The sequence below is a fragment of the Carcharhinus amblyrhynchos genome, chromosome 1 (genome assembly GCF_965287045.1).
Source record: "Carcharhinus amblyrhynchos chromosome 1, sCarAmb.v2.hapA, whole genome shotgun sequence".
NCBI classification, from domain to species: domain Eukaryota; kingdom Metazoa; phylum Chordata; class Chondrichthyes; order Carcharhiniformes; family Carcharhinidae; genus Carcharhinus; species Carcharhinus amblyrhynchos.
The window spans coordinates 64549910-64577894 of record NC_137324.1 but is presented as its reverse complement, the minus strand read 5'-3'; the positions used below and the strand labels follow the sequence as shown (position 1 = coordinate 64577894).

The 27985-nt window shown below is 41.2% G+C and overlaps 1 protein-coding gene across 2 annotated transcripts in view; it reads right to left on the bottom strand.

The window, feature by feature from the left end:
- Nucleotides 1-6952: 6952 nt before the first annotated feature.
- map3k1 (mitogen-activated protein kinase kinase kinase 1, E3 ubiquitin protein ligase) overlaps nt 6953-27985 on the bottom strand; it is a 119489-nt gene continuing 98456 nt past the window's right edge. For both annotated transcript variants that reach the window (XM_080186140.1, XM_080186149.1), the window contains exons 14-20: nt 24019-25333; nt 17055-17207; nt 14087-14249; nt 12760-12891; nt 12287-12429; nt 11024-11155; nt 6953-10726 (exon numbers count right to left, since the gene is read on the bottom strand). In XM_080186140.1, the coding sequence (XP_080042266.1) occupies nt 10580-10726; nt 11024-11155; nt 12287-12429; nt 12760-12891; nt 14087-14249; nt 17055-17207; nt 24019-25333 (2185 nt within the window). In that variant the 3' untranslated portion in view covers nt 6953-10579. The remainder of the gene's footprint in view (nt 10727-11023; nt 11156-12286; nt 12430-12759; nt 12892-14086; nt 14250-17054; nt 17208-24018; nt 25334-27985) is intronic.

Below are 27985 nucleotides of genomic sequence, written 5' to 3'. Positions count from 1 at the left end.
AGAGATATTTGAATCTTCAATAGTCACAGTGAGGTGCCTGAAGATTGGAGAGTGGCAAGCATTGTGCCTTTGTTTAAGGAGGGCTGCAGGGAAAAGTTGGGAACTACATTCCGGTGAGCCTCACATCTATAGTGGGTAAGTTGTTGCAAGGTATTTTGAAAGACAGGATCTACAGATATTTAGAGATGCAAGGACTGATTAGGGACAGTCAGCACGGCTTTGTGAGTGGAAAATCATGTCTCACAAATTTGATTTTTTTTTGAAGGGGTAACCAAGAAGATAGATGAGGACAGTGCAGTTGATGTTGTCTACATGGACTTTCGCAAGGCCTTTGACAAGTAGGTTGTTGCATAAGGTTAAATCTCATGGGATCCAGGGTGAGGCAACTAAATGGATATAAAATTGGCTTGATGGCCGAAGACAGAGGAGAGGGTAGTTGTAGAGGGTTGTTTTTCAAACTGGAGGCTGTTACCAGCGTGTGCCTCAGGGATTGGTGCTGGGTCCACTGGTGTTCATCATTTATATTAATGATTTGGATAAGAATGTAGTAGGCACAGTTAGTAAGTTTGCAGATGACACCAAGATTAGTGGCATAGTGGACAATGAAGGTGATTATCTAGGATTGCAATGGGATCTTGATCAATTGGGCCAGTGGGCAGATGAAGTTTAAATTTAGATAAATGCGAGGTGATGCATTTTGGTAGATTAACTAAGTCCTGCCCTGATTCAATGGTAGGGTATTGGGAAGAGTTAAAAAAGAGATCTAAGAGTACAGGTTTATAGTGCCTAGACTGGGCTTTTTTCTCTGGAGCATTGGAGGCTTAGGTGTGATCTTGTACAGGTCTACAAAATAACGAGGGACATACATCAGCTAGACAGATAGTCAACAGCTTTTCCCAAAGGTATGGGAGTCTAAACTAGAGAGGGGAGAGATCAAGAGTCCAGAGGGGTAATTTTTTCACACAGAGGGTTGTGTGTCTGGAACAAGCTGCTAGAGGTAGCAGTAGAGGCAAGTACAATTTTGTCTTTTGAAAAGTGTTTACACAATTACACGTGTGAGACGGGTATAGAATGATATGGGCCAAATGCAAGCAATTGGGACTAGCTTAGGGGTTTAAAAAAAAGGGACAACATGGACAAGTTGGGCTGAAGGGCCTGTTTCCATGCTGTAAACCTCTGTGGCTATAACTCTGGCTGCTAACTGACCTCGAGACTCCCCAAAACTTGGCATCCATGAGCAAGGCACAAGCCAAGGAGTGTGATGGAATACTCTCCACTTGCCTGGATGAGGGCAGCTTGAACACTCGGAGCTGAACAACACCTAGGAGAGAATGGCCCATTTGATTGGCACCCCAACCACCACCACCACAAACATTCACTTCCTCCACCACTGATGTGAAGTGGCAGCAGTGTGCACCATCTGTAAAATGCATTGCAGCAAATCACCAAGACTCCTTCAACAGTGCCTTCCACCCCTGAGCTCTACTAGCTAGAAGGACAAGAGTAGCAGATGCATGGAAGCAACAGGACCTGCAGGTTACCCTCATTTCCACCCGATGACTGTGCGAAAACCCTTCAGTTGCCTTGCCAACATGGACTGCAGAGGTTCTATAAAGCAGCAGCCCACCACATTCAAGGGCCTGTAAGGATGGGCAACAGAAATGTTGGTCTTGCCAGGGTTCACTTACCATTGCAATGTGAATGGGATCATTCATCCATTACCTGCACTACAGTCCCCCATTGGGCTGTGCAGTCCAGTGGAGGACTGCACTGCAGTGCAGGTAATGGATGAATCATCCCATCCTAGCAACAACCTGCCTGGCCACCATGGTCAGTCAGGTGGGCCTCCTGTGGCCATCCCTGGGGGAGAGGACATCCTCAACCAGATGTTCAAAAGGCTATTTCACAAACGATGAGCCTGTTGCCTTCCCCTGCTTATTCTTCTTCCCAGGTCATGGCATCATTAATGAAAACATGTCCCAGATGTGATGGCAGGGCAGCCAACTTGCTGCCCAACCTGCCCCCAGACACAACAAGCCACATGCATGCATGGCTAATGAGATGGGGAGGACACAATTGTGCATGCGACAGAAAAAAGTGACTTTCTGGTCCTGTCACAGAACCTCAGGAGGACGGGATAATTCCTCCCCATGTTTCAGATCTAAATATAACCTCTTCAGAATAGTACGGCCAATTGACAGCTCTCATAATAGACCTGAAGTGTTAACTCTGTTCCTCTCTCCACAGATGCTGCCAGACCGGCTGAGTTTTTGCAGAATTTCCTGTTTTTATTTCAGATCGACAGCATTTTGCTTTTATTTTGGCCTTTTACAATACTTCCCAGTCACCATGACGAGACTAGCTTTTAATTTCAGGGTAATTAATTGGGTGGGATTTAAACTGAAGTTCGCTGGGCCTCTCCAGTGACATCACTATATCCCTGACTTCCTCTAGATGGACAAACATCAGAACAGTAATGGGAAATTTCTGGATTGTGTTAAAAACCCAATCACTTATCTTCAGGCACTGATCGCTGGCCAATGTGCTGCATTGATTAATATTGTAAGTAGCCTCACGACACCAGGTTAAAGTCCAACAGGTTTATTTGGTAGCACAGGCTTTTGCAGTGCCGTTCCTTCTTTAGGTGAGTGAAGAGTTGTGTTACAAATAGGGCATACATAGACACACTCTCAATTTACAAGATAATGGTTGGAATGCGAGTCTTTACAGGCAATCATGTCTTTACAGGTACAGACAATGTGAGTGGAGAGAGGGTTAAGCACAGACTAAAGAAGTGTGAATTGTCTCCAGCCAGGACAGTTCGAGATTTTGCAAGCTTACGTAAATATGTTAAAGAAGCCATCTCCTACAGACAAGTTCTCTGTATACACAGGATCTGCTCAGAGGAGGATCGCAACAGACACCTACACCAACAGACCCTGAAAGAATAGGATATAGTGCTCGACGTATCAATCAACAGTTCTGATGTACCACAGTGAAAAACCACACCAACCTCCTCATAAGATAAACACAGGAAATGGCAGAGTACCTTTCATTGCCCAGTACTTCTCCAGAGCGGAGAAGCTACGACATCTTCTCTGGAGATTTCAACAGGTCATCGAAGAACATCTTGCCAAGATGTGGATATGCCGGCGTTGGACTGGGGTAAACACAGTAAAAAGTCTGACAACACCAGGTTTAAGTCCAACCGATTTATTTGATAGTAAACTCACAAGCTTTCGGGGTTAGTCCCTTCGACAGGTGAATGGAGAGTTCTGGCCTCAGACAGAGCATATAGAGCACAGACAGTTTACAGATTACTGATTAGAATGAGAATCTTTAAGACTTGAACAGCAGGTTAGGTGTAAAGTGGCCGACAATGTGAGTGGAAGGAGCACTGATCACAGGTTAGAGATGTGTATTGTCTCCAGACAGTACAGTAAGTGAGGTTTTGCAAACCCAGGCAAGTCACGGGGGTTGCGACATGAACCCAAAATCCTTGTTGAGTGTCTCAATACACATCTCTTTAACCTGTGATCAGTGCTCCTTCCACTCACATTGTCGGCCACTTTAAGGCTTGAACAGCAGGTTAGGTGTAAAGATTCGCATTCTAATCAGTAATCTGTAAACTGTCTGTGCTTTATATGCTGTCTGAGGCCAGAACTCTCCATTCACCTGATGAAGGGACTAACCCCGAAAGCTTGTGAGCTTACTATCAAATAAATCGGTTGGACTTAAACCTGGTATTGTCACACTTTTTACCACCTTGCCAAGGCCATCCCTACACCCCCACTTGTCGCCTTCAAACAACCGCACAACTCAAACAGACCATTATCCGCAGCAAACTACCCAGCCTTCAGAAGGGTGACCACAGCACCACACAACCCTGCCACAGCAACCTCTGCAAGACATGCTGGATCATCAACATGGATGCCACACGATACATACTCTTGCGACTCGGCCAACATAGTTTCTGATATGCAGCAGGAAAGGATGTCCCAAGGCATGGTACATTGGGGAGACTATGCAGATGCTATGGCAACGAATGTATGAACAATCAACAGGAGTGTTCTCTTCCACTTCAGCCGTCACGGGCATTCAGCCTCTGATCTTCGGGTAAACATTTTCCAAGGTGGCCTTCACAATACACAACACAGAATCATAAGAACATAAGAAATAGGAGCAGGAGTAGGCCATCTAGCCCTTCGAGCCTGCCCTGCCATTCAATAAGATCATGGCTGATCTGTCGTGTCTCAGTTCCACTATCTCGCCCTCTCCCCATAACCCTTAATCCCCTCGCTTATCAAAAACCCATCAACCCGCGTCTTAAAAATATTTAGCGAGGCAGCCTCCACTACTTCAACAGGCAGAGAATTCCAGAGATTCACCATCCTTTGCGTGAAGAAGTTCCTCCTCAGCTCCGTTCTAAACCCCCCCCCCCCCCCCCCCCCCACTTTATCTTGAGGCTGTGCCCCCTAGTCCTACTATCCTTTCTGAGCGGGAAGAGTCTCTCCACCTCTATCCTATCCATCCCATTCATCATCTTATATGTCTCAATGAGATCTCCCCTCATTCTTCTAAACTCTAACGAGTACAAGCCTAGTTTATTCAGCCTCTCCTCATAGCTCAACCCCCTCAACTCCGGCATCAGCCTAGTAAACCTCCTCTGCACTCCCTCCAAGGCCAAAATATCCTTGCGTAAGTGCGGCGACCAAAACTGCACACAGTACTCCAGCTGCGGCCTCACCAGTGCCCTATACAGCTGCAGCAAGACCTCCCTACTTCTATATTCAATCCCCCTCGCTATGAAGGCCAGCATCCCATTAGCCTTCCTGACCACCTGCTGCACCTGCAGGCTGGGTTTTTGCGACTCACGCACAAGGACCCCGAAGTCCCTCTGCACCGTCGCCTGCTGCAGTTTTTCGCCACGTAAGTAATAGTCCTTCCTACCAAAGTGGACCACCTCGCACTTGCCAACATTAAATTCCATTTGAAAAGCTGATAGCCAAGTGCTACACACGATGACGGCCTCAACTTGGAACTTGGGTTCATGTCACACTATCTGTAACCCCCATGACTTGGCTTGCAACATCCCTAACTGTCCTGGCTGGAGACAACACACACCTCTTTACCCTATCCACTCACATTATCTGCATCTGTAAAGACTTGATTACCTGTGGAGACTCGCATTCCAACCATTATCTTGTAAATTGAGTCCATGTCTACGTATGCCCTGTTTGTGAACACAACTCATTCACCTGAAGGAGGAATGACACTAAGTGATCAACAGCATTATCAAGCAACATTTATTCAGCAATAACCAGCTCAAGTAGTCAGGGTCAGGATCACTCTGCTCCTAACCTCATTAGGGTCTTAATCATTCAGCTGTTTTCCCCATGTTTGAACTGAGTGTGGTATCAAGAAACCTGAGCAAAATTGGAGTCAATAGGAAATGAAAGGGGGGGGGCGGTGGGAATCTTCCACTGGTTGGAGTCATACCTAGCCAAAGGAAGATGGTCATAACAGTTAGAGGTCAATTATCTCAGCTCCAGGACTTTAGAGTTCCTCAGGGTAGTGTCCGAGGCCCAACCATCTTCAGCTGCTTCAAATGACCTTTCTTGCATCATAAAGGTCAGAAGTGGGATGTTTGCTGTGACAGCATGATGTTCAAACAACATTCACAACTCCTCAGATACCAAAGTGGTTCAAGTCCAAATACAGCAAGACCTGGACAATATCCAAGCTTGGGCTGGCAAGTGGTAAGTAACTCACACCACAGGCAATGATCATCTCCTACAAAAGAGAGAATCTATCACTACTTTATATTCAATGCTATTACAATTGCTGAATTCCCCACTAACAACATTCTGGGGGGTACTGCTGATTAGAATATGGATTAGTCATATATGTATATACATGGCTAGAGCCAATCACAGGCTAGGAATCCAAGGCAGTCCTCTATCTACAAGGCACAAATCAGGAATGTGATGGAATACTCTTCACTTGCCTGGATGAGTTCAACTTTAATAACATTCAAGGAGCTCAACACCATCCAGGACAAAGCAGTGTATTTGATTGCTACCTCTTCCACAAACATTCTGACGATATAGGCAGCATTGTGTACTGTCTACAAAATGCACTACTGGAACTCATCAAGGATCCTTTGGCAGCATCTTCCAAACTCATGACCACGACCATCTGGAAAGATAAGGACAGCTGGGTGCATCACCACTTGTTTCCTCTAAGTCACTCACCAACCTGATTTGGAAATATATTGCTGTCCCTTCATTGTTGCTGGATCAAAATCCTGGAAGTCCCTAACAGCACTGTGGATGTATGTATATTAAAGGCACTGCAGCAGTTCAAGAACTTATCAAAGGTAACTAGGCATGGGCAATAAATGCTGGCCTAGTCAGCAACACCCACATTCCATAAATGAATGTTACAAGTTGAAGATTAAGGAGTAGCTGCAAATTTTAACCTGTAGTGAGGGGTAATTGCTTTGTGCACATATATATTTTGTTTTTATGGAGGTGATAACTTTTGAGAAGTCATTTGTTCCTGGCATATTACAAAAGTGTATCAAAACAGAAAGAAGCATAGCTCCTTAAGAACATGCCCACGTTAGCAGTTAATTAAATTAAAAACTTTCAAACATTGCTAATTGATTCATACATTCATCATAGGTGATCTTGTGGCACAGTGGTAGTTTCCCTACCTTTGGCCAGTAGTTCTGGGTTCAAGTCTCACACCAGGATTTGTTGGCCATGAAAGGAGTTCATGGTCCAGGTTCAGTGGGGTCATAAGCAGCCAGGAATCGGGAAACATGAGTGAAGATATGCAAAAACACTTGACTGTGTGCAATGTCATTATTTAACCCATTGATTCCGGATGTTATTTTCCATTTGTTGAACATGCAGCATCAATGTGGGCAACAAAATACAAGCACAAGTTGTTCAAAAAAAAACCTTTTATTTACTAGAAAGACAAAAACACCGAAATAGGTCCAAATTATGCTATAAAATGTTTTAAAACGGGGTAAAAATTTCAATAATTAAAATATTTGATATATTTAAAATTACAAAGGATACATTTAACCAATCTTCCAACCCCAGAGATTTTTTTAAAAATTTGCTTGCACAGTAAGGTGCTAATAGAAGTTAGCCCTTAAGCCCTGGAAGTTTTAGAAATTACAGTCACATAGCAAATATAGTTTCATTGTGAAAGTGTACTTTGGTAGAGGAAAACTATAGGACACCTGAGGTAGTAGAAATTGGAATAAAACAGCAGTAGACGTTATTTACAATTTAAGAAGTACCAAATAACATAATAGGAACAGCACAAATAATTACATATTACATTTCAGTCCAGCTCTGATCCAAAGAAAAAGAATATTACATCACGTATGCATAAAATAAAAAAGAAAATTACACAAAATACATCACATTTACCAGCAAGCCAAGGGAAATGCAAACAATCCCAAATAAAATGCATCTCGATAATAAAAAACATCAACTTATTAAACAAGCCAAATGCTGAGATCTACAAAGTAATACTGATTAGCCGAGGTTCATCAGTTTAATGCTTTTGTCAGAAAGGATGAAAATTTGACAAAAACATTTCCAGTATAAATGGCAAGAGTGCATCATTTAAAGCTCAAAGAAAATAAAACACTTCTTCAAACAAAAGCTTATTGACTTGAAGGACCACAAAACGTGATTCCAGGTTGTCAATAAATTAAGGAGTCACTGCTATGAAGTACGCTACAAACATTTCTGTACACCTTTAACTCTTCAAGCAATAACAGCACCTTTTTGAACCAATGAGGAATGTGATACAATATTAAAACATTCTTTAAAAAAATTAACATCTATACTTTGAGGGTTTCACATTATAACAGTTTTTAAAAAAAACTGAATGAACATGGGGACAGAAACCCCTTTTTTCATGTACATCAATTTGACATGAATATTTTAATTTACTAGACTTTCCACAGTCAAAATGGAAACAACAAATATTAAAAATCTGTAAAGACAGACTTATTGCTGGAAGAGTTAAAATTCCCAAACTTAAATGTCTAAAGGATGCAGGCTTTTACAGCTAACCAAGTCACAAAACACTTACAAATACTTGAATTCAACTAAATAAAGAGTCAAAGCAAAATGCTGTTTTCCTTCAGTACTTACACAAGCATAGGTAACTGAAATCTAGACCGGGCATATGAAGAGGTCAATCAGAATTTGTCTTGCTGCTTAAAAACATACATTAGTCGATGCAAATTATTTATTTTTTCATTTCTTTTCAATACATTGTATTTCACATACAGCAATATTTATTTGTCCTTTCCTTGCTTATCTTGTCACGTGAAGACATAACACTCGAATACCATAAAGCAGCAGGAGGGTTTACCTAAAGTCCACATTTCAGGATATGCCTTCAAAATGATGTCTAATTCAAACTTACATCCACCTTATCCTTTAAGGGAAAAGTGTTGGAAACACCAAAGTACTACATGCAGTTTTAAAACATGCTTGTAATTCAACAATGGTTTCTCTGGATACTGCAGTAAGTTACATCTATCCAAATTGGCGACTGAAGGCTGATTTCAAAATAATTATTCAGAAAAGAGAGCCAATTGGACTAGAATAGTCAAAAGAATTGTAATTTAACAATTTAAATTGTATCCTAAGAAATATGGTACCAGTGAGCTGTTTCCTTTTGCTGAAGGAAAACTGCAAACTAAGCTTTGAATACAACATGCTTGCTGTTCTATTTGTTTTTGTTAAAATTAGACTAGAAACAGTAAGACTTCCTTGCAAAGATTCCAGGATTTTACATTAGCAAACAAAAAGTGAAATTCAACTGATTAAAACATGTTTTAAAGTTGAATAGAAGGTTTCAAAAGCAGTAGCCCAAATGAAACCACAGCAGGTTCTATCTGACATGGCTCTTGCTTAACATTAATCAACTGGAACTAAATAACAGGTTTAAACAGCAGGCACTACACTAAAGATTCTGTAACGGGCACAGTGATGGTATGACACTGGAATTGTAAAGGTAATCTGTTCAGCATCTTACAAGAAATAGTACACATACTCAAAAAACTGTAAAAAAAATTCAGTAACTTTAACTTAGAATCAGCTGAATTATGGCAAAACAGTTTTACAAATACATATTTTGAAAATAGGTTTCACAATTAACCCTTCCCTGAATATTAAAACAATTTAAGCCATAAGTGAATACCACAGAATTCCTTTCAATTACAACAGTTAGTAAAGTAACCCGTTCATTAAAACTGGACAAAAATACAGCAGGCACCTTTGTAGTAAATTGTCCAATCAGTTTAGATGATATTCTAACTTCACTGTTTTCCATAATGAAAGCCTTGTAATCAAGTACACAAGTGGACCGTTGAACGTATTAAAGGGTGGAGCTTCCGCCTGGTTGTGTTGGGTTTTCTCAGAACAATTTGTCCAAAAAAAATCAGCCAAACTAGTACAAAAGATCCATGGAATTGTGACTGAAAATAGAGCTTCCATGACCTTTGTGCTAGTTTATGAATCATGCTGGAAGTCTGGCTCACATAACAGGCCATACCTGTAGACTGAACTAATCACCATGGCAGATTTCTGCTGGGTATGCCCACTTGAGGGCCTTCACGGATGCCCTTCAAATTAAACTCTCTTTTGGTGCAAGGATACTAAGGCATCTTTTAATAGTCTCAAATATGAAAAGAATTTAAGAAACTGACTACTGTACACCAAATGGAACTAGCAAAATGTTTGTCTAGTTTATTCAGAGTTGTTTAAGCGATTGAATATCAAGTTACTCAAAGATGGTCAAAAATTCTAAACCCATTTTCAACTGTATTAACAAAACTGCATCAGGTTACTAACTCAAATCAAGGAATACTTTTCCATGCAAGAAAATAATTTTCCATGAACGTTGCCCGATTGCGCAGGGAAGATTTGGCAATATGTAAATTAGTTTTGAGTGGAAACTTTGGAAAACTAGCGCAAATCTTACCGAGACGGTCAACTGTGTCCAAAGCGGAAACTCAACCCCAAAACATCTCAGTATTAAACCCAGAATAAACCCTTCTTTAGAATTGTTTTGTAAATAAGAGGGAAAATCTGGCTATTTTAATATATCCATAGTTTTACTTCTGAAACATACAGACCGTAACCAGTGGCCATTTAAAAATACGCAAAAACTGAAAAGGAGCCTCCTAGCTGCTAGTATTTGCTGAAAAAGTGCTCTGACAGAAGAATTTTCTTCCCAACTGCCCCACAGCTTTCAACTGGCAGATCCAAGTATATTTCTGATCAACAAGGCACAACTTTTATAAGCAAGAACAAAACATTTGCGTACTACTTTTAAAAGGTACAGATCCATGCGCCTGTGTGAGACAGTTGTTTACTGAGACACAAGCTCCTTTTGGCCTTTGCTGCTTTTATTTCAAACACGAGGCTGGTTCACCCATTCTTACACATCTACAGTGCATTGCAGGACAACACTCCGGCATTTTCTTTGTTTCAGTAGTTTCGTCTTGCACAGCTTTTATTTGCAATTGTATCCACTACCATGTTCGGAAGACTGGATGTTTCAGAAGCTCCCGTGATGGGGGTCTATCCTGGGGCTGAAGTTCCAAGCATCGGAGAGCCACGTCACGTAAAGCAGGGGATAAATGGTTTGGAATTGTTGGGGCACTTGTTGCACTGGCAATCTGTTGAATTTTGAAATAAGACACAATACATCTATAAATAATGACTAGTATGCATTACAGTAATCAATTTGAGCTGCAACAACCAGTTTCCTTAACACCTTGTGCAAGTATGTTAATACATTATACTTGCAAATTTAACATTTTCTACAGAACACTGTCAAAATTGATAGAACCTTACAATAGAAGCAAACTTGTAATAGTTTAAAAAGTTAACACACTTTTGCTATAAATGTACATTTTGTAAAGCATACAACTTTTCAGTAGTTAACCTGGGTAACTGCCTATAAATTTACCTACCTTAAATATTAGCGCAAGGTGGTTAGAATGCTTCTCAGCATTCCAAGGAGGTTTAGCACAGGCCATCTCTATAACAACACAGCCAACACTCCACACATCACAGCTTCTGCCATATTGCTGGCCTCGTAACACCTAAAACAGAAAACAAAAAAGGACTGGGATCAATATGGAACATGATTAACTTCGGAGGAAAGCAGAATAAGAAAAACTTACACCACTAGCAAAACATTAATTACAACTGAAGATACACATTTGCAGCTAAGACAAAGAGAGAATCCTTTATACCCAAATGCAACCATTTTCTGTACAATAAGGCAGTTGAAACAAATTCTTCCACTGTCAATGTATTGTCTGGGAAAAGATTGGGTGTTGGACATGTGGATGTGGGGCCTAGGACAGGATCAATAACGTAGTGGAAAGTGCTTAACATTAAACTCCCATAGGCTTACTCCACTCACTTCTGAGGCTTACTGTCCTCCAGAAATTGTCAAAAACTTACTTTAAAAATGTTATTTTTCCATTGGTTAGTGGAATCTCAAGTTGCCACTTAAGAACCAATGTATCATATTCAAATGCTCCAATAATCAGAACAGAGGCAAAGCACTAGGATATGAAAGTTAGCCATTTTATAAGTGACAAATTAAAAATTGTTTAAGCTTTCCTATTTGAACAATGTTTGGATTATTTAAAGCTTTGTTTTGTTTGTCTCACTGTGACCAAGATGTGGAAACAATAGATACTGAATACTCTCAGAATGCAGGAAGGGGGGCCAAGGAGGGAATGAATAAAAATGAGGGGGAAAATCACTGTTGCTTTGCATTATTATTACATAATCTGGTTTTCTCAAAAGCCACACCAGGTGATTTGGCCATCAGTCATAACCTGTCCAGGGGATAAGTGGTATGTGCTAGAAAGATATTCAGAACACACAAAAGGGGGAGAAAGGGAGAAGTTAAAGAAATTACAGTTTACTCTCCAAGTAAGCACATATCCCACAAATTTCCAAAGTTCAAAATACACAAAAGTTTCTGCAATATTGAATCGATCTGTTAAAATGGGTCAGAGAGAGAAAAATATTGAACACTTTTTCAACCTGCAATTTTTCTTGCATTTATTCTCACATCAATGCAGGCTACCATTTCACTTAAAGTTTCCTTTATGCAAGAACATCAAAGATAAATCCATAATATCTAGTGTGCTTGGTTAGAATAATGCCAATGGCTAGCGAATACAAAGTATAATAACATTTACAGCCCATTTTACCTCAGGTGCCATGAATGCAATAGTTCCCAACAGCTGCCCTTGAAATTCGCCTGCACCAGTGCCTTTGGATGCCAATCTGGCTGCAGCTCCAAAGTCTGCTATTCTTAAACGCTGTCCCGTACTATCAATTAGCAGATTGGCACCTAAGAAACCAAATACTGTAATCAGTAAAGGAAGCAAATACCTTTCCCTAGTTACAATCCCAAATATTCTTAAATGCCATATAGACATTCCAGAGTGACTCAGTTCCTTGGCAACTGCAGGGAGGCATGTACTCTAAGTAGTAAGCATGTTACTGGATATGGTTTATACTCAGTTAAAGGCTTCCAAGTCAAAAGGTCAAAGAAAGATCATGCTCCTGCTCTACTGTGACAGCACCACAAAGCATGGTTGCTCACAGCAGGGCCTGCTCTCATTTCATCCATTTGTCTTTTGAATCCTTCGTACTTGGCTACTGAACAAGGCATTCTTACCTTTGATATCCCGGTGGATAATTTGGTTCTCATGGAGATAAGCCAGGCCACGCAGCAGCTGCTCATTGTAATTAATAATAACTTGTTCCTTGAAAGCACCATACTTGTTCAACAAATGGGAAACAGATCCACCTAAAAATAAAATGCTATTAAGATTCTGAAACATACATTTCATTTAATTGTAAAATCAAAATGTTATACAACATTGTGAATGCTTTTACACTTGGAACGTGGACAACTGTTCAATGTTGCACCAGGAGCTACAGAATCAGGAACCTCTTACCATTAATGAAGTTCCAGACATTATGTAAAAATACTTGTAATGAACCACTATAAATAATAAATTCCAAGTTAGAGAAGCATAGATGGACTCAGAAAAGGAGGACATTCAGCACAATATTTCTGTAGCAGCCATTTAGTCCCCACTCCCCTCCTCGTTCCATGTAGCACAGCACTGCTTTTTCAAATATTTACCCAATTCAGTTTTGAAAGTTATTGAATCTATAATCCACCACTTTTTCAAGTAGTGCATAAAAACAATTCTATGTCATCTGATTATTCTTATAAAGTTTTACTCCCCAGACAGCAGTAACTGGATTGATGTTTTGGTCCCTTCCAACACTACAGTAGGCATCAGCAAACTTAACAGGGATTGGTACATATGGCTCAGTTCTGCAATGCACTGTGGACTTGCTGAGCACTTGGGAGATCTGAAGTTAAACAGTAAACAGATCAGGCATGGTATACTCAAAAATACGTTTTGCTTCTGTTTTTTTCTAATTGGAGGGACATGACAATTTTCCAAAAGCATCAGCCAGAATCTCACCAACTTCATATTACACACAATACTGATTATTTTTAAGAAAACTGCATGGTGGCACAGTGGTTAGCACTGCTATCTCAGTGCCGGGGGCTCGGGTTCAATTTCGGCCTTGGGAGTCAGCTTGAGATTCCACTAACCAACAGAAAAATAACATTTTTAAAGTAAGTTTTTGACAATTGCTGGAGGACAGTAATGCCTCAGAAGTGATCGGAGTAAGCCTATGGGAATTTAATGTTAAGCACATTCCACTATGTTATTGATCTGTCTGTGTGGAGTCTGCATGTTCTCCCCATGTCTGCATGGGTTTCCTTCCCCAGTCCAAAGATGTGTGGGTTAGGTTGATTGGCCATGATAAATTGCACATTGCGGGGGCGGGGGGGGGGGGGGGGGGGGGGGGGGTGGATTAGCAGGGAGATTGGATCTGGGTGGGATTGTGGTTGGTACAGACACGATGGGCTGAATGGCCTCCTTCTGCACTATAGGGATTCTATGAAGTGTTCTCACCTGCCATCCATTCAACAAACAGATTGTAGTTACTCTTCTCACAGGTGGCACCTAACATCCGAATTATATTAGGATGGTTAAGGCGGCTCATCATCCGGATTTCCTCTCTCAGGGTTTGTACCACTTCTTCTTGTTCAGTAGATGTGTTCCTGACGTAAGTCACCTGTTTGCCAAGTTGGAAATATAAATTAAGAATCCTGATTAGACAAAATTAAATTGCTTATTCTACATTATAATTGGCTACAACTCAAGAGTACCACGATGGCTGCAACATGAAAAGCACTATATGAATGCAAGTTCAACTACACACATTTAAATTGCTATCATCCAGTCAAAGAGGAAAAACTGAGGAAACTTGAAAATTCACGCCAGATTATTTTCTCCACAATACATTATAGAAGACTCATTGTGGTTGCATCTTTTATTTGTAAAATCCAGCATGATGACTGCAAATAATACTGAATAAGCACTAAACTAAAAGCACTAAGGCAAATTGCGCCAAGCAATATGTCAGTAAGAGAAATAAGTGTTGAAGAGATGGGAGCTAAATAAAAACTGAAGTTCATTCAAGAGCACAGGAAAATATACTGTGGTAAGTTATCTACCATTCCTCTATATAAAGATACAAAAAGTACACAAATTGATCTGGGGACGACCAAGATCTTTCGACTGGCTCACTCGGCAGACACAGCAAAACCATATTTAATAAAAACATGAATAGTGCTTCACATCAACGTTTGGATGTCTTTTGCAATCAATCGTCATTTAGCTTGGGAAGTGGCTACTTCACAAATAGAAAAAAAACAAAAAAAAAGCAAGATATCGTGGATGCAGGAAGTTAAACTGCTGGAAACACAACAGGTCAGACAGTATCAATTGAGAGAAAGAGAGTTAATGTTTTAGTCTGATAACTTTTTAATCAGAACTGGAAAAAAGATTAGAAATGTTTTGAGAGGCAGGGAAAGGGAGAGGAAAGAACAAAAGGAAATGTCTGCAGCACAGTAAAAGACTGAGGTGTTTAAATGACAGAAGAACGATGGTGCAAAGCAGAAAGGACAGTAATGGAAAGACAAGTAAACAATGACCACCAATAGCTGTTTTCCAGGAAAATAGGGACAATGGCTATGATATGAAATTGTTGAATTCTCTGAATCCAGAAAGGTGTAAAGTACCCATGAGAAAGGTGAGATGCTGTTCCTCAAACTTACGTTGAGCTTTATTGAAGTGCAGGAGGCCAAGGGTAATGAGATCAGAATGGGAACAAGTCAGAAAATTAAGAGATAGGCTGTTAAAAATTTAGGTCATGCATGTGGAGATTTTTCATAAAGTAATCTTTCAACTTGTACTTCATCTCCATATGTAAAGAACATTGCATCACGTGCTGTATTAAATTGAAAGAAATAAATTGCCATTTCACCTCGAAGAAATATTTGGGGCCTTGGACTCTGAGGAAGGTGCTGCATTTCCCACATTTGCACAGAAAGGTGCCACTGGAACATCAGGATTACTTATAGCGTTGTGGGGGCTGCAGGGAGCAGGAGGAACGGATGGGACACAATCCCTTCCAAATGCTGAAAGGGGAAGGGAAGGTGTGTTTGGTGGTGGCGTCATGCTGGAGCGGGTTGAAATGGAAGAGGAGATTTACAAGGGCCTTATCAACCAGTGGACTGGAATATTAGGTTAGGAAGAAAACAAAACTTCAGAAGGACAATGTGGAAGATGACATTGTCAGATATGGGAAAATGGATAAATCTTTACAGTAAGCAGGATGGGAGGAAGTGTAATCAAACTAGATGCGAGAATTTGCGGACTTATAGTGGATATTAGTCAATAGCCTATCTGCAGAAATGGTGATGAGGCAATGTAAGAATAGAAATTGGAAGCAAAGTTAATTTAATTTTCTAATTTGGACTGAGGTAGTAATGACACTGCTACAGTCAGCAGTGCACTAGAAAGACAAGTGGGAAAGGGAACTTGGGGAGAGCTGGAACAAAAAAATGTTCCATCTATCCCAAAAGACTAGGGTGTTGCCATGGTGATGCCTTCTAGCTAGAGAAAAAGGTGATAGAATCCACGAAGAGGTTGTTTAATACGGAAACAAGTTGAAACTGGTGGCAAAGGAAGGTGATACACAGTGACCAGTTGGGCCTCCGCTTTATGAAAAGCTGGAAGGTCCTCAAGCCTGTCTGGTGTGGGACTGTGTCATGAAGGAACTGGGAGTCCATATTGAAAAGACAAGAATTAGACAGGACAGGAAATGGTTAGAAGTGGCAGAGCACATGGAAGAGTTGGTGATGCACGCAGAAAGAGACCTGACAAGAGGAAAAACAATTGTCAAGGTCAGACACAGTCAATTTCAGCAGACAAAATAATGGTCCATTAGAGTAGTTGTGTTTGTGGCTCTTGAGAAGAGGAGAGCTGCGTGGCTGAAGAATTACAAGATTGGTGTCATGGAGAAGACAATTGCCAAAGGTCTGTGACAATCTGCAAAATGATGTCTTGATGTTCAGCAGTGGGATCATTTTAACCCTGCTTTTAAAAACCTCAGGCAAAAGAGGGGTCAGGAGAGCAGCACCGGGGGGCAGGTTAAGAAGAGTCCTGATGTTATCACTGACACGGCAGAAACACTCCTATTCTTATAAAATACTGTTTTTCCTAATACCATCAGCAAAGATACAGGGGATCTACAATTTCACAAAAAGATTAGCACCAGGATGCTTGAAGGGGATATGCATCTCGTGAATTGTAAACTGTTATGCAAATTAACCTTTGAGATAAAAATGCCATTGAGCAAAAATAAATCCTATAAGTTTCCAAATGCAACTAGTAAAAATAGCATATCTTGCATTTTTTCATTTAACTGACAAAATAAGCTTACTTAGAACTTTTTGCAGGATGAAATTGAAATATCACATCTTCCCAACAGAAAAAATATCCAGAGTAAATCCACAGAATATTCAAAAGTTACCTGTTTCACAGCCATTAATGTTCCTGTTCCCACATCTTGTGCTTGGTAACATGAAGAAAAGGCCCCAAGGCCTATTTGTTGACCTTTGAACCATTCTACACCTTCTCTGTAAGCCAACTTTGCTTTGGTATGTCCAGGTAGGGTTTCTGGTGTCTGAAAGTTAAATGATTGTGAATAAATATTAAATAGTTTATTCACTTTATAATTTAAGTTTAATCCACTTCAGAAATATCATAACATATGCAGTTGCCTTGACAATCATGTTAGGCAGGTGCATTGTTTGACGTGTTCTACTTAGGAAGTTTGAACATTTACAAGTCACAATTTTGATGACTGAAAACAGTTCAGAAGTATGGCTAAGTAATACTCAGAGTGCTACTGTTTTGTGGAAACAGTGCCCTACTGATATGTTAAGTGCTTGTTACTTCTGCAGATAAACCTCTAATAGGAATTTTCAGATTAAATGTATCACATATAAAAATATCATTTACTGCAATAAGGGAAGATGGCTTAAGTACCTAATCCATAGAATCCCTACAGTGCAGAAGGAAGCCATTTAGTCCATCAAATCTACACCGACTCTCCAAAAGAGCATCTTACTCAGGCCTTCCCCACCACCCTCTCCCTTTAACGCTGTGTATTTACCATGATCAACCTATCTAACCTGTACATCTTTGGACTGTTGGAGGACACCCATGCAGAAACGGGAAGAACGTAAGTATGTGCAAACTCCAGTCACCCAAGGCTGGGATCGAACCCAGGTCCCTGGTTCTGCAATGCAGCAGTGTTAACCATTGTGCTACCCAAAGTAACAGTTTAAACAAATAAATTCACAATAACATGATTAAACTTAAACTTTAGTTAACTTGTGTGTCTTTTAGTGGTGTCATTAAGTTTTCCCATATAGACCTCGCCCCTGCCAAACATTTGGGCTTGGAAATGATGGGCCCGATTCGCCCATTGCAACCTGCAACTTTTCTGGTGGATCTGGTCAGGAGAATTGCATCAGTGGCCTTTTTCCAGGATATGCGCATGCGCCAGGAATGTACGTGCATTTCCCAGAGCTGGAGAACAGTCGCAGTCGAGACCGTGCTGGAAACCGGCAGGAAGAGGGGTAAATCATTTGAATCTTTTTAAATGTAGTTTAATATGCTTTGCATGCCGTCATCAGGCCCAGCACGAAATTTGCCGGGGTCGACAGAACCTCCCACCCCGCCAGGAGTACTTTATTCCAGCGGAGTTTGGATTAGTCCCCACATTCGAGGAACTAGCAGGAGACCCCCCCCCAGATTGAAGGCAGGAGCAATTGTGAACCCCCAGGGGGTCAGGCGGTGGGGGTAGAGCCCCTAGGCATGGGCAGCCTGGCAATTAAGGATTGTGTCCCCAGACACTGCCCAAGGGACAAAGCGCCCATGCCCAGGGGCACCTTGGCACTGCCCACCAGGCATCAGGCAGTGCCAAGGGAGGGGGGCATCCTGCTGCTCTTCTGCATGGGGATCGGTCTAGCTGGGAGACCAGCATTCAGGGCTGGAAGGGGAGGGTGGGGAATTCGTCACTGCTGGGGATGTGGGCTGACCTGGGAATGGTGGTGGGGATGCGATCTGGCCATTGGCGGGGGACTGGAGAGGCAGCACTGCAGGGGTCCTGGGCTGGCCAGCAAATAGGGAGACAGATCGAAAGCACTGCGCATGCACAGAGTTCCAGATCTGTTAAACTCCAGCATGAATAGGCCATGCCCCACTGGGTTTTTAAATAAGATTCATGCTTGTGACCTCTGCATTGCACAGACTGGGGAGATCTGGATGAGAAGCTGGACTGAAAAAACAATCGTGATCTAGAACAGTTTTCCCACCAATTCAGCACTTTTGGGACAATCGCCTGTGATGTTTCTGCCCAGAACCATTACTTTCAGCTGAGCTATGATTACGCAAACATCTTGTACATCAGCACTAGTCAGTTGTACTGCTAGATTTTTTTCTTTACTTCCCACCAATTTCTGCCCAGTAGCTTTTATTCAAATAATTTTGAAAAAAATCTCAAATGCTTTAACTGAGGCAAAATATCTATAATATCAAGAGATGTCATATGATTATGTGGGCAAAATAAAAAAAGTATCGCGATCACAAATCTGTCATTACTAACGTTTATCGAATGCAGTAAATTCTAAGTATAGGAGACAGGCATCGAAATTACAGATCTTAAACCTCAGGCAGCACATCATGCAGCTGCAAACAACGGGGCAACAGGATAGTTAAAATACACTGGAGCTAAAAGTCAGAGGAACGTAATGTTGCAAGAGGAAGGGCTACTGCACTGAAGAGGTTAGAATCAGGAAGACTGCACCGCAAAAGATTTTAAACCCTGGAGATATAATTTTAATTTTGAAGCACAGGAATCCAGAGCCAATGCTGATCAGTGAAGGGAGTGATGCATAAGGTGGACAGCACATCAGTTTCAAGTTTTGAATGAACTGAACTTGAGGGTGGAGGCTAAAAGCTGGCCAGGAGAGTAGTGCAGACCTTAAGTCTGGAGGTGATAAAAGTATAGACAAGCGTTGAAAGAGTAATGGTGAAAGACAAATCAAGTGCTGATCCAAATGGAAGTAGTAGGTAGCCATTGTAATTGCAGCATATAAAGTCATAAACTCAGTTCAGATACATAGGACTGCAAAGTTATGAGAAGTCAAGGGAACCTTGACTTCTCATAGCATGGGCTAGAGATGATGGCTTTGTTCTTCCAAATGTTTAGGTGGAGGAAACTTATGATCAATCAAGACAGGTAGTCAAATAACAAAGAGGCAAAGAGTTGAGAGACTGGTGTAGAAACGAGCTGGATTTTGTCAGCAATTCAGATGTCACTAAGGAGTAGCATCTGATGAGGAAGTGGGCAAAGGCAATGAGCATAGGAAGAACAGTTGGTCATTCAGCCCATCAAGCCTGCTTTGCCATTCAATTAGATCATGGCTGATCAGCAACCTTAACACAACTTATTGTGCTTTTGATCCTACAGAGGCAGTGTGGTAGGGCAGAAACCTGATTGGAGAGATTCAAACGGAGTTGCAAGAAAAATAGTGCACAGATTTGGAAGGTAAAACTCAAACAACTCATTTAGAAATTAAAAGGAGGTTTGAGCTAGGGTAGTAGCCTGCTGGAGGGAAGGGGGTGGAGGTTGGGTTGAAGACTGATTTCAAAATGGAAGGTGACACATTAACCGACATGGGGCAAGAAAGGTAAACTGGAAGGGCAGCAATTTAAGAGGAACGGGGTGTCAGGATGTCAATAGAGCAGACTGTAAAGTCTCATGGAAAAGGCATGAAAAGAAGCAAGAGATGCAGGTTTTGGAGCAACTATGGAAGGAATAGATGATTCCAAGCTTAATGACAAAGAAGTGTGAAGGGACCAGAGGAGAGGGTTTCAAGAAGACAGAAGTAAAGCAGCTGGGATGAGGAAGGGGGTTATCTTTGCTCTTCAGAATAATCCTGCTGTGGTGAGTGACCATGGCAGAGGAGAACTGGTTTAAAAGTGGTGCTCCAGCCCAATCGGATAATGGATGACTCGAGCAGTTATGTTCAAAACTGCACAACTGTTAATGAGGTTCATATTGATGACATGAAGGCAAAGGATACCAATTTCTGAAAGTCCAAGTCAAGGAAAAAGGAGGGATAGAAAGAGATACAAAGAGAGAAAAGGGGGCTCACTATCTAACGATTTATGTAAATGAAAATTAAATCTGAAAAGTAAATGAAGCCTCAGGGAAATAATGGAGGAAGAGGAAGGCAAGGAGATGCACAAAAGATGTGCTTTAAAAAGAAATGGGTGGGCTTCTAACTTTTGATATTAATCCTTAGTAATGAGTGAAGGTGGATAAGGAACAGGAAAGATACAAGGGTCAAGCGAATCAATAAGGGAAATGGAAAGATGAAGGGGTAGAAGATAATGGGAGATCCACATAGTTTTGTAGCCCTCGGCTCAAATATAACTTGCAACAATATTTGGGAGGTGTTGGTGAGATGAGGAGAAGAAAAAGGTAGAGGGGGAGAGATGAGAACAAGACAGGCAAAAGGAATTAATAGCAAGAGAACATGAGACAAATAAAAAGGGCATGACCATATTCTCTGGTTTAGCAGATACAATGCCATGCGAAATCAACTATTCAAAAGCAGAGGAAATTCTCTTGAAACGTCAACTAGAAATTCCCTCCATGGACACAATCTTGGCGTTTCATCCATTTTGGTAATTTGTTTTGCAAATCTTATTGGAATATGTCTAAAATTGGGCATGGGCAGGGGGAAGACATAGGAACAGAATTAGGCCACTCAGCCCATCAAGTCTTCTCCGCCATTCAACCATGGCTAATATTTTTCCCATCCCCATAGCTCTTAAAAATCAAGAACCTATCTATCTCTGTCTTAAAGACACTCAATGATCTGGCCTCCAGTCTTCTGCGACAGAGTTCCACAGATTCACCACTCTGACTGAAGAAATTCCTTCATCTCTGTTTTAAAGGATTGTCCCTTTAGTCTGAGGTTGTGCCCTCTGGTTCTAGTTTTCCCTTCTAGCGGAAACATCCTCTCCACGTCCACTCTATCCAGGCCTCGCAATATCCTGTAAATTTCAATAAGATTTCCCCCCTCACCCTTCTAAACTTCCAAGAAGTAAAGACCCAGAGTCCTCAACCATTCCTTATATGACAAGCTCTTCATTCCAGAGATCATTCTTGTGAACCTCCTTTGGACCCTTCCCAAGACCATCACACCCTTCCTTAGATACGAGGCCCAAAACTGCTCACTTTACTTCAAACTGGGTCCGAACAGAGCCTTATACAGCCTCAGAAGTACATCCCTGCTCTTGTATTCTACACCTCTTGACATGAATGCTAATATTACATGTGTCTTCCTAACTGCTGACTGAGCTTGCTCGTTAACCTTGAAATCTACAGCAAGGACTCCCAAACTTTGCGTTTGATTTCCTAAGCATTTTCCCCATTTAGAAAATAATCTGTGCCTCCATTCCTCCTTCCAAAGTGCATAACCCCAACCTTTCCCACATTGTATTCCATCTGCCACTTCTTTGCCCACTCTCCTAACCTGTCAAGTCCTTCTGCAGCCCCCTCCACTTCCTCAATATTACCTGTCCATCGACATATCTTTGTATCATCTGCAAACTTAGCAACAGTGCCTTCATTTCCTTCCTCCAAATCATTACACATATTGTGAAAAGTTGTGGTCCCAGCACTGATCCAAGGCACACCACCAGTCACCAGGTGCCATCCTGAAAAAAGACCCCTTTATCCCCACTCTCTGTATTTTTCTCCCAGCTATGAAAATGTAATTTTGATCTCTTACCACGAAGATTTTTTAAATGAACTGATGGTGGAACAGGAGGGATGGGGCCACGCGCACTGCATCTTTTTACATATGAAAATAAAACCACTCGTGAGTGGAATTCTGCCCTAACGTAACTGAGAGGAGGACTACCTGGTTCACACAGTTTTTTCAGAAATGCTTAAAAATATCAATGTTAGCATGATTGATCATTAAAGGACTATTGTTTGTAGAAATTTGAGGATTTGCCAGCAAGAAAGTGTTTGGAGATGATGCAAGTTTGAAAGAGCTAACAACATTTTTCCAATGCACAATGTTAATGGCAATGCAGAAGTGAGGAAGAGTTGGTTATGGAGGCAAGATCACCATGCCGTTGGAAAGGTGCGTCCAGTTCAACATAGCAGTGAATGGAGATGTGAAGAAGGGGAAATTAAAGGAGCAAATACCTTTAGAGAAATACCAGGCCTAGTCTTTGAGGAATCATAAATTTAGAAAGTGTGAGGTACCAATCTTAAGCTGAATGCTTCGTGATACCTCATCTGTATTCATTCATAAAATGGTCACTTTCAAAAGATGTGGTCAGCATGTCACGCCTATGTGCTTAAACAATAATAAACCTATTTCCCTAGTTAACTAAGATTTAGTATGTATTTGACAAAGTTAGATTTCATTTCTTTTAATTCAGCACCTGAAAATTTGGCAACCAATTGATGCTATAATTATTTCAAATGCTGTTTAGAATGACACGTACAGATCACACAGTAAATATTTACACAATTTCATTTTCATATGTATAACATGAAATGGTTCAAGGAAATTAAACAAAAAAGGTAGTCATTGCCAAAATTAAATTTATACAGCATCAGTTGACGGCTCCAAAAGGCCACAGTATTATTAACCAACAGTATTGTTGTATTAATAACAGCAGTACACTAATCTTGGGAGTTATTATTCTGACCATGTTCATTTTTTAGAATGGTTCATACGCTGCACTTCATTTATGGGCTGTGGCAATACCAAGCTGAGACTATTTATAAACACCTGAACCCATTAATTTAGTGCCTGTGGTTATTATATTAATTATTTCCCAAAGCACTCACTTGTTGACATTCAATTTTGGATAACTTCAGCTTTTGCCCATAAAGGCACCTCCCACATTTTGTACATTAAAACTAGGGATCCCACAAGTGGACAAAACATTTCTCAGTTGACATAACAACCCTCTAGTATCTATCTGGGCAAGATGAGATTAGGGCAATTTGACTCAACGAAAGTAGAGGAGACAGATTCAAGGCCTTCAAAAGGGAACTAACCAAATATCTGAACTAAAAAAAAATTCAAGGGCTACAGGGAAATGGATTTCAGTGAGCTCCTTGTGCTGAGGGTCAGCATGGACCAAACATTCTTTTTATGATTTTGTACATTTTTCCAAATATTCTGGTTAGAAGAATTGAGTTTGCATAACTGGCCTATTAAATTAAAGAAAAACCATGTTCCAGTGAGATTTCAACGGCAGATGGCAACCATCATTTCACTTTGCAAAGACTGTAGTGCGTATTAAAAATGTATGAAATTCCCAGTGGGACAAAAGGGGGCAGGAATTAAGGATATCTTTGGAGGAAGGGGGAAAATAACACTTACATCTAACTGAATGAGAATGACATCCTCTCCATTCTGGACCTGCAGTTGAGGAATAGCAGGCAGTGCATCCTGGGATGCCGACATAGCTAAGACAACGGCCAATGCCTCCTCCTCCTCTGCTTCCATCTTTTCTTTACATTTCTGATTCTGATCAACATCATCATTGTAGGTACAATCAGACTCTGTCCTCTCAGGAGAAAGCACAGCAACTTCAGATTTAAATGTAACAGTACTATCGCACATGGGCATTGATGTTTCAAGCAGATCTTCCATACTAGAGTTCAGCTCTGCTGAAGTATCCAGGCGAAAGGTATCGTCCACTGGAGTGAACACAGTTTCATCACTAGGAATAACTGGATGGCTACTGCAATGGTCACTAAGATCGAGATCCTTCAGATCAAGCATCATACAGCTTCTGCTTAAATCACCCAGACATTTCCCTGCTTCATTCTGGCATGGCCGTGATGCTTTTGGTCTGTGGATTTGACTGGACGCAGGAGGTCGTGCCTGGGTAAAAACTGGAGATAGCTTTTCAGTCTCTCTACCTCCAGTGACATCCTTAACACAGTTGTTTTGAATCTGAAGAGAAAACTTTCGCTGTGCTTTTGGGGAAGACAATGCAAATTTGCTAGGAACAAAACCCTGAGGTCTTAGTTTGGAACCATCAATAGCTGTTTGTCCAGCTAAAGGATTTGATGATGATGATGGGGAAGGTAAAGATGGGAATGAGGGTTGGGAATGATTTAAAGACGTCATTGATGAAGATGAACTGACACATTGACTCAGTGGCCTAGGACGTGCTTGAATGACTGTCTTTGGTTGTTCACAGGGCACTGTTGTCAATGGTAGTCTTGCAAACAATACATTTCCTAGGATCTCTCCCATTTCATCTGGGTTAACACCAGATTTAGAATCACGATCAGGACTTAACATACTTTTCATTGCTCTTCCAGATAACTGCACTGTGTTCACCGGAGAGTTGCTTTCTGTGGCATACGGCGAGTTCTGTGGTGCTGAGGGCTCTACAAAACCATCATGTCTTCCTTCCATGGTTTCATCATCCTCTATACCTAATTGAATGGCTTCAAGAATGTCCATTTCCTCCGCTATAGCCATCAAGCGCCGCCGCATGCGAGTATAATGGGTTGAGCTGGTTGTACTCAGCATGTGTATAAGTTTCACAAAAACATGAGGCACTCTTGCAACCATCCGGGCAGCACTGAGAAAGACTCTCCGAGACATTTTCCCAACCATTGAATGGGAATTGTCAATAGACTGCAGTGCAAAGTTCAAAAGTGACAGTAGCTTCTTGTACCTAGAAAGCAAACCAGAAAATTGTAAGAAACAAAAACTTTGTTATAAACCTTAATGTTCAAATGGCATGCATTATAAATGGTTAAAGGAACCTTCTTCCTGTATGTTAGGAATTGTAAACAATAATAAAGGCCGTGAAGGCTCAACATTTAACTCGTCTATTTAAATTTGATTGTTCTCAGGTCTTAGACTGAATCCCTTAAAGAACTACAATTTTATGTGCTATTGGCTTATAATGGTTAGTACAAAGCTATCACAAATTATTTGAGGCATTTCTGGGCCTTACAAACACAATTTAGAGTCATTGAATTTACAGAACAAAGAGGCCCTTTGCACTATTGTGTCTAAGACAGCCATCAAGCACCTACCTATTCTAATCCCATGCTCAAGCACTTAATCCATACCCTTGTATGCTGTGCCATTTTAAGTGTTCATCTAAAATTGCTTCTTAAAAGCTGGGGAGGTTTCTCACCTGCACCATACAGTTCAATCAAGTCCCCCCCGCCCCCAGCCCTCTCTACTCCAAGGAAAACATTCCCAGCTTTACCAGCCTCTTGTCATGGCTGAAACATTCAGCCCAGGCACCATCCTGATCAATCTCCTCTGCACCCTCTCAAGTGCTATCACACCTTTCCTATAGTGTAGCAACCAGAACTGCTGGCCTAACAAGTGTTTTATACAGCTCCATTATAACCTCTCTGCCTCAGCTAATAAAGATAATCCCATATGCCTTCTTAGTCACCTGCCCTGCTGCCTTCAGGAATCTATGGACATGAACCTCTGGGAAGCAGAGGGGGACCTTGTGTCCTACCATTCATTGTGTATTCTCTTGCCTTGTTAGTCCTCCTAAAATCACCACACTTTTCAGGGTTAAATTCCATTTCCCATTGTTCTGCCCAACTATGTCATCCTGTAATCCAAGGTTTTTCTCCTCAGTATTTACCCACGCCACAAATTGTGTCATCTGTGACCTTATTGGTTATAACTCCTACATTCACACCTAATCATTAAATTTATGCTACAAATAGCAACGGACCCAACACCAAATCCTGTGGTACACAACAGAACACAGGCATCTAAATCACAAAAACAACCTTTGACCATCACTCTCTGCCTCCTCCCATTAAGTCTTAACCAGTCTCCCAAGCGGGTCCGTGCCCAGAAAGGAGCAAATGTTTAATCGGCACACAATTAGTTTAACCATCCATTGCCAGATCCTTAACTGCCCATGAGAAGATGGTGGTGAACTACTTTCTTGAACTGTTGCAGTCTATGTGATATAGGTAGGGAGGGAGTTACAGGAATTGCAATATAGTTCCATGCAGGATGGCCGTGTGGCTTTTATTTTTAATTCTTTCACAGGATGTAGGCGTGGAGGAAAATTTACTGGTGCTCCCATGCATCTGCTGCCATTGTCCATCCAGGGGTAGAGAAACCTCGGTGAATTGCTGAAGTGCGTCATATAGATGCTGTACACTGCTGCCACTGTGCAATACAGCACATTGGTGGAGGGAGTGAATTTGAAGATGGATAGGGTGTCAATCAAGCAGAGTGCATTGGTGTCAAACTTCTTGAGTGTTGTTGCAGCTGCACTCATCCAAGCAAGTGAAAAATATCCCATCACATTCTTGACTTGAGCCTTGTGATGGTTGACAGGTTTAGCAGAGCCAGGAGTTAAGTTACTTGCTGCAGGAGCCACAATATTTATATGGTTGGTTCAGTTTAGTTACATCAACCCAATAATCCATCCATAATTCTATCCTTTTCCTCATTACATCTTGTCCCTAGTGATATCATCTATATTTGAATTCAGCTTCCACATGTCTACCAATGACAGGCCTCTCCTTTCTGCATCCAAGTTAATCATCTAACATTGAATCCTGGTTGCGTCACAATTTTATGTAGCTAAATAATGGGAATACCAAAGTCACCACACCATCCTGTTCACTGCTAGCAAACTTGGTGTCTATCTAACCACAAGCTGAGTTTCTGACTAAATATCACAAACTTTTTATCTCGGATTCACCTGCGTGGACCCTATCTCAGCCCATATGCTACTGAAACCCCAAATTATGTCACTTTTAGATTAGATAATTCCATTGTTCTACTGATTGGTCTCCAATTTTCCATAATGCCAACTCCTCAAAAGCACTGCTACAAAAATCCTATCCTGCATCAATCCTGCTCCTCACTAACCTACATTGGCTTCCAGTCCCCTATCGCCTCAACATTTAAACTTCAAGTTTGGATCCATCTATGGCCTGATCTCTCCAGTCTTTTCCAGTGTTGCAAAGCTCCCTGAAGTCTTGGGTTTTTCCTTTGGGTTTTAAGCATTGCCAGTCACCCACCCTCAAACCCCACCACTGGCATCCACCTAGACTTTGGAATTTTCTCAAATTCCTTATGCTTCTCTAGGCTCCCCTCTTCTTTAAAATTCACATCTTTTGGCATCTTCTCCACTTAGTCTCTTGTTCAGCTCCACATTTTTATCCTTAAACATTTATAAAGCTCACTCATTTTTCTACATTAAAAGATGCTACTACAAATCTAACTTGTTGTACAGTAAAGCTGGATTCTTAAAAAGCAGCCAGTGTCCCCAACTGCAGCTCTATAATGGCCTTAGACAGGATCCTCATGTATAATGCTTGCAACC